Consider the following 14,452-nt stretch of genomic DNA (forward strand, 5'->3'; position numbering starts at 1 on the left):
CCCCCAGGCTTTGCCCTGGCAACCTGCACCTCGTCGCCAAGCTTTGCCGCTAATGCAATGCAGGGCTTTGGCAGGAAAGTCATCCTGAAACAAATGGTCCTTCTATTCTTGGAGAGGCTCCCTCCAGCGTCAGAGGACCTTGAGTCAGAGTTCCTGACTATCACTGATCGTATCTGCACGCTGTTTCAAAGCATCACTGCCAGATTCCGCAACATCGTTAATGAGGAGCTGGAGAAGTGTACCGACTCTGACAGTATGCAGTACTGGGCTTACACCTTCTACTGGGAGTATATAAAGAGGTTCCCATCATCCCAGTGCCTGGGGATTGAAGCCTTCACATGTGATGAGGAGAGATGTTTAGTGGTGGCCAAATTGTTTGCAAAGAAGATGTGCCCCAAGATGCTCCCCTCAGCAGCAGACGTCGACAAGGCTGAAGATTCAGGCAGCAATGGAGTAAGCGATGATTTCAAGTGTTTATCTTTATGAATGTCCACTCATTAAATTATCTCTGATAAAAATACAAATAAATGTCAATGTTGAGAAAAAGGAGATATGAAATGCAGCAAATGTTCTGGTAAATATTGTGTCCTTGTTGCTTTCAGTCTGTGGACTTGAACCTGGCAATCCTAGAGACCGCTAACCCTGTCAAAGTGGTAGACATCACAACACCCCTGACCACTAATCCAGTCAACCTTGAGGTTTTGGATGAAACACTTGTCCTTCAGTCAGGTGAGTTACACTGTCACAATCACTTTGACAGGTGATCATTTTTCACTGTAATGTAACTTATTGGCTAAAGTTTTATAACTAGACAGTTTGGTAATTAAGTTAAAGACGTCCTCCAGAGATTGTTGAACTTTTCCTGTTGAAAAGCTATATCCCAAGTATAAATCCAGTAAAGTACACACACTAAAGCAGTGGTCACCAACCGGCCAATCGCAATCGACTGGTCGATCACCAAGGCATTTCTAGTCAATCACCAAACATGTATGTAAAAAACCCAACAATAAAGCTTTACGTTCCTATTTTTTGTATTACTTTTACGCTGTTGGTGGTAGGTGCACTTGATTCAGCAGCCCTAGCGCCGGGAATGCATAGTGTTCCCATTTTGAACCATTTCATGTGTCTGGAGGTAGAACGCGTACCCGGCAGGCGCAGAGAGCAAATCAAATGAATTGGTGCATGAGGTGGAAATAATGCAGTGGGCCTTGAGTTTCACCCTCAGCTGGAGTGCAGAGGAGTCAGTTGAGAGGCAGCCTCACTGCTTCTCCCTCCCCCCAACCTGACCATCAGTCCTGTAAAAAAATTATAGGGAATTATTATGCTCACTCAGCTTTGCCTCCCAAATAATACAACACATTATCGTATTACCAGTGTTATCATATATTTTAAAAAAATATATATATTATTTAAACACACGGTGTGAAAAGATCAACAGATCAACAACTGCATTGTCGAACTAGAAGCACAAGCATTTTGCTACACTCGCATTAACATCTGCTAACCATGTGTATGTGACAAATAAAATTTGATTTGATTTGATATGATTTGATATGCACATTGGCAGGCCAATCCAAGCATAGCCAATATGCAGTCATAATGTATTGGGCCTACAGCCTACTGAACAAATCTCATTGCTACAGAACAGTTTAGAAATAGTTAATGTTGCATAGGTTAACTTTTTTTAAAGTCATGTTTTTAAAAAATCTGAGCGGTAGATCTGGACTTGCATTTTAACTCAGAAATTGATCTTGACTCAGAAAGTGATTTTGACTCAGAAAAGGTTGGCGACTATTGCTCTCAAGGGGAAAATAATACGTTTTTAGCAAAATACAGTTTCTTAGAGACAACTGCCAACTTCAAGGAGCAGGCTATTCAAGGTGTTGGTCTGATGGTGATCCGTGATGTCATCGGCTGCCCCCCTTTCTTGAGGAACAATAAAGAAGCAATATAGAACAAAAGAGAAATGGCCCACCCCCACACTTGTGCTATGTCATGACATACCTAGACCACCTGTTGAGAGGTGACTTTTGTTAAGTACATCAGGTGTTAACTGAGGTGAAAAGGACACTAGAGTGCCACTTCTAGTTTTTATGTAAGACTGATCTTAATTTTGTCCGCCACCAACAGGCTTTGTCCCGGCACCCTGCATTCCACCCCCAGGCTTTTCCCCAGCACCCTGCATTCCACCCTCAGGCTTTCCCCTGACATCCTGCACCGCATCGCCAAGCTTCGCCGCTAATGCCATGCAGGGCTTTGGCACGAAAATCATCCTGAAACAAATGGTCCTGCTATTCTTGGAGAGGCACCCTCCTATATCAGACGACCTTGAGTCAGAGTTCCTCACTATTGCCGATCATATCTGCACGCTGTTTCAAAGCATCACTGACAGATTCCGCAACATCGTTAATGAGGAGCTGGAGAAGTGGACAGACTCTGACAGTAAGCAGTACTGGGCTTACACCTTAGACTGGGAGTACATGAAGAGGTGCCCATCATCCCAGTGCCTGGGGATTGAAGCCTTCACATGTGATGAGGAGAGATGTTTAGTGTTGGCCACCTTGTTTGCAAAGAAATTGTACCCCAAGATGTTCCTCTCAGCAGCAGACGTCGACAAGGCTGAAGATTCAGGGAGCAATGGAGTAAGCAATGGTTTTAAGTGTTTATCTTATTAAAGTCCACTCATTCAGTTGTCTCTGATCCAAAAATGTATTGTTGACAATATTGGTTAAAAAATTTTTTTAAATAAACTGCAATCTTGCAAATGTTATGTTAAATAATATCTATATTAAATATTTCATATTTTTCTTTCAGTCTGTGGACATGAACCTGGCAATCGTCGACAAATTTGTCCCTAACCCTGTCAAGGTGTTGGAGTTGCTTCAACCCCTGTCACTTCCAGACATCAAAAAGCCCTTGACCACTATACATGACAAAGTGCTGGACAACATCACAACACCCCTGGTTGATTCCCCAGTTAAGGTAGACAACATCACAACACCCCTGGTTGATGCCCCAGTTAAGGTGGAAAACATCACAACACCCCTGGTTGATGCCCCAGTTAAGGTGGACAACATCACGACACCCCTGGTTGATTCCCCAGTTAAGGTGGACAACATCACAACACCCCTGGTTGATGCCCCAGTTAAGGTAGACAACATGGTTGATGCCCCAGTTAAGGTGGAAAACATCACAACACCCCTGGTTGATGCCCCAGTTAAGATAGACAACATCACAACACCCCTGGTTGATGCCCCAGTTAAGGTAGACAACATCACAACACCCCTGGTTGATGCCCCAGTTAAGGTGGACAACATCACAGCACCCCTGGTTGATGCCCCAGTTAAGGTGGACAACATCACAACACCCCTGGCCACTAATCCAGTCCACTTTAAGGTTACGGATGAACCAGTTGACCTCCAGTCAGGTGAGTTACATTAACACAGATCACTTTGACAGGTTTTCATTTCCCTCTGTAATATAAGGTATTAGCTATTGTTTTATTTTAACATGACAGTTTTATAACTAGCTAATTTGTAACTAATTTAAGCAATTTTTTTTGGTGATTGATCTTCTCCTTCTCATTTCCAGAAGATGTTGTGGTCATTAAACCAAAGAAAAGCAGAGTCATGAGATTCTTCCGTCGACTTTTCTGCTGCATATACGAAGATGATTTGATGGTGTGAACCTAACCAGCTTTTCAGAGGATGACTTCAGCTCACACACAAACACACTGGCGCGCACACACACATATACGCATGCACACACACACACACACACGCACACACCACACCAGATGTTGTTTAACATGAGTTTCGCATGTTAAATATTTCTCTATAATTTTTCCTCATTAAATATTTTATTATGTCTTCATTCAATGACTATTTTTACTATTTACAGTAGCAATCAATTTGTATTGTTATTTTTTTGTAACTATTTACAGTTTCAATTCACATTTCATCACAAACTTAGAGTTTTTTACAATCGCTCGGACCCATTTCTCAATACTTAGGTCACTTTTTCAAAACTCTTCACACAGTGAGCATAACAGCAGTCTATGTGGGCTAAACTATGGATCATTTTTCATTGCTTTGGCACAAAATGCATTCAATGACTACATCTTTCAATTTTCATAAACTCTTTTCTCACTCAGACACAACCACCACCAAAACTCTATGTACCTACAGGCCAATTTGCACATGTTTACATACACTTTTCAAAACTGTTAAACTTAAAATCAAAACCTAAAATTACACAAAATTGAATAAGACATACATTTGCTACATTTCTACAGTAATAGCGAATTGAAATATTTTCCAAATCTATAAAATGAAATTCTATCAAAACAATTAGACCAACCACAGCTGACCCATTGTAGATGTATTGACAAGCAAGACCACAGTACAAAGAACAATGGTCTTTTAGGAATATGCTATTAATGTAGTAGTCAGAAAGATAGGGCCATATCCAATAATCTCTCTTTCTTTGATTGCAAAATCTCTAGTGGGTAATAAACAGAGGGTCCCTGTTGGACTAGATGAGATTAGGGAAACCAAAGAAAGCTTTACAGTTTACTTTGCAGCAGGGAGCTAGTAGGGAACCCCCCCCCCCCCCCCCAGACCCATGCAGTCGCGGATCTACAGCTTCCGCCAATGCCCTCCATCCAGGTTTCCCACTTCTACTCTTTGACACACACACACACACACACACACAAACACACTGTGCCTGGCTTGCACTGAGGTGGGTTTCAAGTTTACAATGCACTTCTGTTGATGTCTGGCCAGTTCCTTTTTCCTTGTGAGGTATAAAAAGGTCACAAAGCAGCCATATGGCTCAGCTTTATAACATTTGCTGCTCTGTTCTCCACAATAACTCTTAGCCTCTCTGGTGTATGCTAAAGACTGTTCTCTACCGCTATGTAGCATATATCAGTGCTCTGTGGTCATCTCTGGTCAACAATCATATATATTATTGTTATTTCCAAATAGATTGTAGATGTAGGCTATATGCAAGTGTAAATAAATGTAGACTGTATTTATAGGCTAACCATTGCCATTGTCATTGATGTTTTGGTAATAAATACATGTTTGTATATTTAATTACACAGGAGTCAATCAAATCAAACAAATCATTTTGCTGACAATTATTCCTATGTTGATGTTTTCGTTATTTGATCATCGACATCATGCATTTTTGCATTAGCTTTTACGAGTGAGGAACGAGAGCGCAGCGCATCACCTATTATCGAACATGTAGCCTACGCAACAATACGCACAATCCATAACAGTATGTTCACATTCAATTTCTATGGAGATGGAATTTTTGATTTCTCCAGAATGTCAGAATGTTAGCTAAAAACATTAGTTTGCGCCAACCCAAGCACGAACACATTTGCGAATTAGCTACGATTACTCATCTTTATTTTGAGTTATTGTCAAAAGTCCATCTATCATTTCCTCAAATAATTCATGGATTTTAGCAATAAAATCCCGCGTGCCCTTTCTACATCTGCCCAGGTAAATCCTATGATATATCTTATTTGAGTTTTAATAGTTCAATTATGTCCTTGTAGAAAGTCCTGGTATGTTTTTCTGTTCTCAAGATGTTCAGTCCGAGTGCTGAATACCGCCAGACTGTAGAGCGGTGCTGGGACAGGAACTACTACAATGAGCAGGTAAAATTAAATCATCTTCATTTCAGAAAACACTTACACCATATCGAAAGTGTATGTTACAGTGGAGTAAATGTGAATGTTGTAGTGAGTGAACGTTATTTATGATAAGACTTACATGGAGAAAATCGAACCATTCTGAAATTAAAATGGATGGCCCTCACTTCAGCAAAATATATTTGACCTAAAACCCTACTTTAAAATATAGTGACCCTCCCATATACCCAAAATATTAACAAAAACAAAGTGGATAACAGATAACATGACTACCGTTTACCCTAACTTCTTGGACAGACAAGAGCTCTAGATTTAGGTTTATAAATTGTAACATGGGAACATGGCAACATGGGAATTTTGATAGCACACAGGGCTGTGGGCCAGAAGGTTAGGGTAACATAAGGACTGAATGCAAGTCTAATTTACACATCTCCATCTGGCTTTCTGGGATCACTATATTTTTTAATTGGAAACATATATTTTTTAATTGCAGCTGCAGAGTTTTAAAGCAGCCTATCACTCTAATATCGTTGCTTTAAATCAGAGCACGAACAAGCAGTCTCTCTCCATCCATTCCATTCAAATTGCATCCTGTTTCAGATATTTACAGTATATACTGTATATATAGCCTGTATATACAGTACCAGTCAAAAGTTCTTTATTTGTACTATTTTCTACATTGTATAATAACAGTGAAGACATCAAAACAATGAAATTACACATATGGGATCATCTAGTAACCAAACAATTATTAAACAAATCAAAACATATTTTTTATTTGAGATTCTTCAAAGTAGGGAACCTTTGCCTTGATGACAGCTGTGCACACTCTTGGCATTTTCTCAATCCGATTTTCCAACAGTCTTGAAAGAGTTCCCACATATGCTGAGCACTTGTTGGCTTTTCCTTCACTCTGCGGTCCAACTCATCCCAAACCATCTCAATTGGGTTGAGGTCAGGTAATTGTGAAGGCCAGGTCATCTGATGCAGCACTCCATCACTCTCCTTGGTCAAAATGCCCTTACACAGCTTGGAGGTGTGTTTTGGGTCATTGTCCTGTTAAAAAACAAATGATAGTCCCACTAAGCGCAAACCAAATGGTATCGCTGTAAAATGCTGTGGTAGCCATGCGGGTTAAGTGTGCCCTGAATTCGAAATAAATTACAATGTCACCTGATTGGCTCAAACACATTAAAAAGGAAAGAAATTCCACAAATGCACTTTTAACAAGGCACACCTGTTAATTGAAATGCATTCCAGGTGACTACCTCAGGAAGCTGGATGAGAGAATGCCAAGAGTATGCCAAGCTGTCATCAAGGCAAAAAGGGTGGCTTTAAAATCTCAATATAAAATATGTTTTGATTTGTTTAACACCTTTTTGGTTACTACATGATTCCATACAGAGGAGGAAAAAGTATTCAATTGTCATGCTTGAGTACAGATAAAGATACCTTAATATAAAATGACTCAAGTAAAAGTGAAAGTAACCCAGTAAAATACTACTTGAGTAGAAGTCTAAAAGTATCAAATTTGAAATGTACTTAAGTACAGTGGTGGAAAAAGTATTCAATTGTCATACTTGAGTAAAAGTACAAAGTAAAAGTTATACATCGAATTCCTTATATTTGGCAAACCAGACTCCTTTTTTACAACTTTTTTTTCACAGCCATGGGCACACTCCAACACTCAGACATCATTTAGAAAGGAAGCATTTATGTTCAGTGAGTCCACCAGATCAGAGGCAGTAGGAATGACCAGGGACATTATCTTGATAAGTGTGTGAATTGGACATTTTTCCTGCACTGGTAAGCATTCCATTTGTAACTAGAACTTTTGGGTGTCAGGGAAAATGGATGGAGTAAAACTTACATCATTTTCTTTAAATCAAATCAAATCCAATCAAATTTATTTATATAGCCCTTCGTACATCAGCTGATATCTCAAAGTGCTGTACAGAAACCCAGCCTAAAACCCCAAACAGCAAGCAATGCAGGTGTAGAAGCACGGTGGCTAGGAAAAACTCCCTAGAAAGGCCAAAACCTAGGAAGAAACCTAGAGAGGAATCAGGCTATGTGGGGTGGCCAGTCCTCTTCTGGCTGTGCCGGGTGGAGATTATAACAGAACATGGCCAAGATGTTCAAATGTTCATAAATGACCAGCATGGTCGAATAATAATAAGGCAGAACAGTTGAAACTGGAGCAGCAGTACGGTCAGGTGGACTGGGGACAGCAAGGAGTCATCATGTCAGGTAGTCCTGGGGCATGGTCCTAGGGCTCAGGTCCTCAGAGAGAGAGAAAGAAAGAGAGAAGGAGAGAATTAGAGAACGCACACTTAGTGTTGTGCACTTGAGTGAGGACCCAAAAGCGATTTAACAAAAACAGAGTCCTTTAATGTAAAAACACAGGGAAGACATAGATCCTCTTCAGATGTAGAAAATGGCAAAATAGACAACCCTCAGAGAGGGCGACAAATGAAACAGAAAGTCCTTCTGATATTTACAAAAGAGTCCCCTTCTTAGCAGCAGAGGAGAATAGCTGGGTTGCGGCGACAGACTGCTGGTCTCTCTGGGTAGGCGCGGGTCGTAGCGGACAGAGGTACCTGATCACACGTAGCATCAGAAGAACAGGCAGATTCCGACAGGATGGGACAAGGGTGAAGCAAACAAGACGATAGTCTGGTTCTGGCATGAGAAACTCAAACGAGAATCTGACAAAGAAAGAAGCAGGAACAGAGAGAGAAATAGAGAGCTAATCAGAGGGAAAATGGGGACAGGTGGGAAAAGGGTGAACGAGGTAGTTAGAGGAGATGAGGAACAGCTGGAGGAGGAGAGAAAGAGAAGGTAGCCTAATACGACCAGCAGAGGGAGACAGAGTGAAGAGAAAGAACAGGAACAAGACATAATATGACAAGACATGACACTTAGATTCACACAGGACACTGAATAGGACAGGAGAAGTACTCCAGATATAACAAACTGACCCTAGCCCCCCGACACATAAACTACTGCAGCATAAATACTGGAGGCTGAGACAGGAGGGGTCAGGAGACTTACCATCCTGAGACAAGGCAACTTACCATCCTGAGACAAGGCTGAGTATAGCCCACAAAGATCTCCGCCATGGCACAACCCAAGGAGGGGCGCCAACCCAGACAGGATGACCACATCGGTGAATCAACACACTCAGGTGACGCACCCCTTCCAGGGACGGCATGAGAGAGCCCCAATAAGCCAGTGACTCAGCCCCTGTAATAGGGTTAGAGGCAGAGAATCCCAGTGGAAAGAGGGGAACCGGCCAGGCAGAGACAGCAAGGGCGGTTCGTTGCTCCAGAGCCTTTCCGTTCACCTTCCCACTCCTGGGCCAGACTACACTCAATCATATGACCCACTGAAGAGATGAGTCTTCAGTAAAGACTTAAAGGTTGAGACCGAGTTTGCGTCTCTGACATGGGTCAAACCATTCACAGAGACAAACTGATATCTTTCCGACAGATAAGATCTAAACCAGGCCAGACCAGGCCTTTAGGAATGTAGTGAAGTAAAAGTAGTCAAAAATATAAATAGTAATGTACAGATTCCCCCAAAAACTACTTAAAGTATTTTAACTTAAGTACTTTTCACCACTGATTCCATATGAGTTATTTCAGTTTTGATGTCTTCAATATTATTCTACAGAAAGTAGTAAATAATAAAGGAAAAACTGGAATGAGTAGGTGTGTCCAAACTTGTGACTGGCACTGTAGGCTACTTAACAGCTTCTACCCACAAACCATAAGACTCCTGAATAGCAAAATCAAGATGCTACCCGGCCTATTTGCATTGTCCCCACCCACCCACCCATTTTTACACTGCCGCTACTCTCACTGCTGCTACTCGTTTATTATCCATGCATAGTCACTTTACCTCTACCTACACGTACATATTACCTCAATTACCTCAACTAACACACATTGACTCTGTAGCCCCGCACATAGACTCTGTACTGGTACCCCCTGTATATAGCCTGATACTGTTATGTTATTGTTGCTCCTTAGTTATTTGATATTTTTTGTTGTTATCTATTTATTTTTTACTTCAGTTAATTTTAGTAAATACTTTTTTAACACTTTTTTTTCATAAAACTGCATTGTTGGTTAAGGGCTTGTAAGTAAGCATTTCACTGTAAGGTCTACTACACCTGTTGTATTCGGAGAATGTGACAAATAACATTTTTGATTTGAAGAGCTTTGCAAGCCTGGACTGTGCAATATTTGCACATTATTATTTCTGTTTTAATTCTTTAAGGTCTGTAGGAGGTGATAGGGATCATGGCTAGACAGCAATTTTCAAGTCTTGCCATAGATTTTCAAACAGATTTTCAAACAGGCCACTCGGGAACATTCACTGTCTTCTTGGTAAGCAACTCCAGTGTAGATTTGGCCTTGTATTTTAGGTTATTGTCCTGATGAAAGGTGAATTCATCTCCCAGTGTCTGGTGCAAAGCAGGTTTTCCTCTAGGATTTTTCCTGTGCTTAAATCTGTCCCATTTCTTTTTATCCTAATAAACTCCACAGTCTTTGTCAATGTCAAGCCTACCCATATAATGATGCAGCCACCACAATGCTTGAAAATAAGGAGGCAGTTATTTCGTAATGTGAAGTGTTGGATTTGCACCAAACATATTTAGGTCAAATAGGACGACATAATTATTAACTTGACCATGCTTAAAGAAATATGCAATGTCTAATTGTTATTGTTACCCATCTACCAAGCACTGCCCTCTTTATGAGGCTTTTGAAAACCTCCCTTGTCTTTGTAGTTGAATCTGTGCTTGAAATTCTATACTTGACTGAGGGACCTTACAGATGTTGTATGTACAGGGGACAGAAGAAAGGGTAGTCATTAAAAAATCATGTCATCCCCTTCAGACCTTGGGACTATACGTTTCTATATGTACAAAGCATAGATCTGAGATATTGAGCATCGAAGTGTTCACTTCGCAGATCTCAGAACAGTTTTGTAGATCATTCTTCTTTCATAACCCAGCAAGGTCCTCACCTTAAAGGTACCTATAAAGTGCTGAGTATCAAAATCCTAAGCCATTTGTAAATCTGTTGTTTTAGAGGTGGGGGGTGGCTACGTTATGGCCATTCTTCTGAAAAAGTAAATGCAAAATGTAAGGTTTTGAGATAATGGGTATTATTCAAGTCCCAGATCTCAGAATTGTTTATTGATGTCTTCCTCTTCATGACTTAATAAATACAGTGCATTTGGAAAGTATTCAGACCCATTGACTTATTCCACATGTTGTTACGTTACAGCCTTATTCAAAAATGTATGTAAAAACAAATCCCCTCTTCAATCTACACACAATACCCCATAACGACAAATTAAAAACAGGTTTTAGACATTTTTGCAAATGTATAAAAATATAAAACAGAAAGATCACATTTACGTAAGTATTCAGACGCTTTACTCAGTACTTTGTTGAAGCACCTTTGGCAGAGATTACAGCCTTGAGACTTCTTGGCTTTTACGCTGCAAGCTTGGCACACTTGTATCTGGGGAGTTTCACCCATTCTTCTCTGCAGATCTTCTCAAGCTCTGACAGGTTGGATGGGGAGCGTCGCTGCACAGCTTTTTTCAGGTCTCTCTAGAGATGTTCGGTCAGGTTCAAGTCCGGGCTCTGGCTGGGCCACTCAAGAACATTCAGAGACTTGTCCCAAAGCCACTCCTGTGTTGTCTTGGCTGTGTGCTTAGGGTGGTTGTCCTGTTGGAAGGTGAACCTTCGCCACAATCTGAGGTCCTGAGCGCTCTGGAGCAGGTTTTCATCAAGGATCTCTCTGTTTTTTGCTCCATTCATCTTTCCCTCAAACCTGACTAGTCTCCCAGCCCCTGACACTGAAAAACATCCCCACAGTGTGATGCTGCCACCACCATGCATCAGGAATGGTGACAGGTTTCCTCCAGATGTAACGCTTGGCATTCAGGCCAAAGAGTTCTTTCTTTGTTTCATCAGACCAGAGAATCTTGTTTCTCATTATCAGAGAAACCTTTTGGTGCCTTTTGGAAAAATCCAAGTGGGCTGTCATATGCCTTTTACTGAGGAGTGGCTTCCATCTCGCCACTACCATAAAGGCCTGATTGGTGGAGTGCTGCAGAGATGGTTGTCCTTCTGGAAGGTTCTCCCATCTCCACAGAGGAACTCTGGAGTTCCTTCATATTGACCATCGGGTTCTTGGTCACCTCCCTGACCAAGGCCCTTCTCCCCCGATTGCTCAGTTTGGTTGGGTGGCCAGCTCTAGAAATAGTCTTGGTAGTTCCACAGTTCTTCCATTTAAGAATGATGGAGGCCACTGTCTTCTTGGAGACCTTCAATGCTCAACCCAATCCTGTCTCAGAGCTCTATGGACAATTCCTTCCACCCCATGGCTTGGTTTTTGCTCTGACATGAACTGTCAACTGTGAGACCTTTCCAAATCATTTACAATAATTTGAATTTATAACAGATGGACTCATCTCAAGGATGATCAATGGAAACAGGATGCACCTGAGCTCAATTTTGAGTCTCATAGCAAAGGGTCTGAATACTTATGGAAATAATGTATTACTGTTTTTTACCTTTAATACATTTGCAAACTTGTCTGAAAACCTGTTTTTGCTTCGTCATTATGGGATATCGTGTGTAGATTGATGAGGAAAATATGTAATTTAATAAATTTTAGAATAAGGCTGTAATGTAACAACATGTGAAAAAAGTCAAGGGGTCTAAATACTTTCCAAATGCGCTGTATATCACCTTACAGGCAATTATTTTTTACTGACAACCCAGTATTGTATAATTGGATTGCAGACAGAACCTAATAGCACCAAGTTAAAAGATGTTTGCTCAGACAGAACTTTCAGATTATACATGTTTCTTTCAATGTAAATGGAGTTCAAGAAAAATCGGACATATCTCACATGAAAAGGACCACCTAAAGGGAATCTCTATGTGAGTAACTCATTTTTGACAAAAATGTCAGAGAGAACTTTAGTTCCAAGGTCTTGCCCTATTTTTTCACACCGTCCAATGTAATTTATGTGATTTGTTAAGCCACATTTTACTCCTGAACTAATTTAGTCTTGCCTAAACAAGGGGGTGAATACTTATGCAACGACTATATTTTAGTTATTTAATTTTTATTCTTTTGTAAATGTTTCTTCTCACTTTTACATGATGGAGTATTTTGTGTAGATCATTGACAAAAAATCCCACTTTGTAATACAAGAACATTTGAAAACATCCACAAGGGGGATGAATACTTATGATTCCCACTGTACATAATTTACACACACACACACACACACACACACACACACACACACACACACACACACACACACACACACACACACACACACACACACACACACACACACATAGAAGTCAGCTCAGACAGATCCAGCTCAGTGAGGTCCAGCTCATGAGCTCCATCAACAACAGCACAATTTTATTTTGAAAGGAAAATGTATGTGTTTTTTCAACAAATGTCAGTGCATCGATTTGTTTTTCTTATCAAATCGCTTATAACTAAAACTTACTGATTCCTGCATCAAGACACACTACATATCAAATCACCTTGAAAGGGAAAGATGCACATGTATTTTACTAGGCAAGTTGACTGAGAATACATTCTCATTTACAGCAATGACCTGGGGAATAGTTACAGGGGAGAGGAAGGGGATGAATGTGCCAATTGGAAGCTGGGGATGATTAGGTGGCCATGATGGTATGAGGGTCAGTCATGACACTGTAGTTCATACCCCTACTCTTACAATAAGTGCCATGGGATCTTTAGTGACCAGAAATCCGGCACCCTACACAGGGTAATGTCCCCAATCAATACACTGGGGAATTGGGATATTGTTTTTTAGACCAGAGGAAAAAGTCCCTTCTACTGGCCCTCAAACACCACTTCCAGCAGCATCTGGTCTCCCATCCAGGACCAACCCTGCTTAGCTTCAGATGCAAGCCAGCAGTGGGATGCATGGTGGTATGCTACTGGCACATCCCTTGTACAAACCCTGCCCACCTGTCAATTCAGACCGGCTAAAGCAAACCCTAGGTTGTCTTTTTGACAACATGATTTGTCTTGCAGAAGAAGCTGATGAAGCAGTTTTTGGTGCTCCAGAGACAAGGCCTCCAGAGTCATGTCCCTCACCACACCACCGTGGAGGACATGAGCAACTGGCTTATTAAGAACAAGTCCCTGGAGCGGTGAGTACAGCTACTTGTACTATGTATCATATAATTAGGAATCAGAATACTAGAATTGACATGAACCTTCATATGACAGTATAAAAGGTCAGCCATTTTGGTAAGGGAGTTGGTAAGCCAGTGGTCAGCCAGTGCTATGATAAAATATTGTGTAAAACAATGAATTTGAACATTATCTGCACAGTATGTTTGTTAGCTACAGTGACGACCCGTCATTCAGGGCAGGTGGGGTAGAATTGTATCATTCTGAACTTTATCCACAACGTTATATTACATTTTGTTGCAACTCGAGGGATACCTCTCTGTCCATTCTTCCAGCAGGCTACACAGAGAATGGAACAGCTGTATAGGGGAAACAGCTTGATTCGCACAAAATGGAATAAAATGTTGCGAATACATTTGGAATGACACAATTTCATGTGTACAACATCTAAAGACCAGCATCGCTATATTGAGAGCATTTGTTCATGTTTTTTCAGAGCCCCAGTACTGCAAAACGATGATGAGGAAGTGAATCGCTGGTTGGGGTAAGTTTTTCAAAAACA

At 40.9% G+C, this 14,452-nt stretch overlaps 1 protein-coding gene across 1 annotated transcript; it reads left to right on the forward strand.

Annotated features, from left to right (window-relative positions):
* The first annotated feature begins 255 nt into the window (after positions 1–255).
* On the forward strand, positions 256–13,911 carry LOC116357427 (uncharacterized). The gene is made up of 6 exons (XM_031804573.1): positions 256–453; positions 603–729; positions 2,131–2,642; positions 2,815–2,982; positions 5,603–5,674; positions 13,789–13,911. The coding sequence occupies exons 1-6, from the start codon at positions 256–258 to the stop codon at positions 13,909–13,911; spliced, it is 1,200 nt and encodes a 399-aa protein (XP_031660433.1).
* Positions 13,912–14,452: the final 541 nt, after the last annotated feature.

The sequence above is a fragment of the Oncorhynchus kisutch genome, linkage group LG25 (genome assembly GCF_002021735.2).
Source record: "Oncorhynchus kisutch isolate 150728-3 linkage group LG25, Okis_V2, whole genome shotgun sequence".
NCBI classification, from domain to species: Eukaryota; Metazoa; Chordata; class Actinopteri; order Salmoniformes; family Salmonidae; genus Oncorhynchus; species Oncorhynchus kisutch.

What these genes read in the sequence shown, in the direction of transcription:
- LOC116357427 (XM_031804573.1), top strand. Translation starts at nt 256, where the DNA reads ATGCAGTACTGGGCTTACACCTTCTACTGGGAGTATATAAAGAGGTTC. An exon ending in AAGATTCAGGCAGCAATGGA is followed by an intron (nt 454 to 602) that starts GTAAGCGATGAT and finishes TGTTGCTTTCAG; the next exon opens with TCTGTGGACTTGAACCTGGC. An exon ending in AACACTTGTCCTTCAGTCAG is followed by an intron (nt 730 to 2,130) that starts GTGAGTTACACT and finishes CGCCACCAACAG; the next exon opens with GCTTTGTCCCGGCACCCTGC.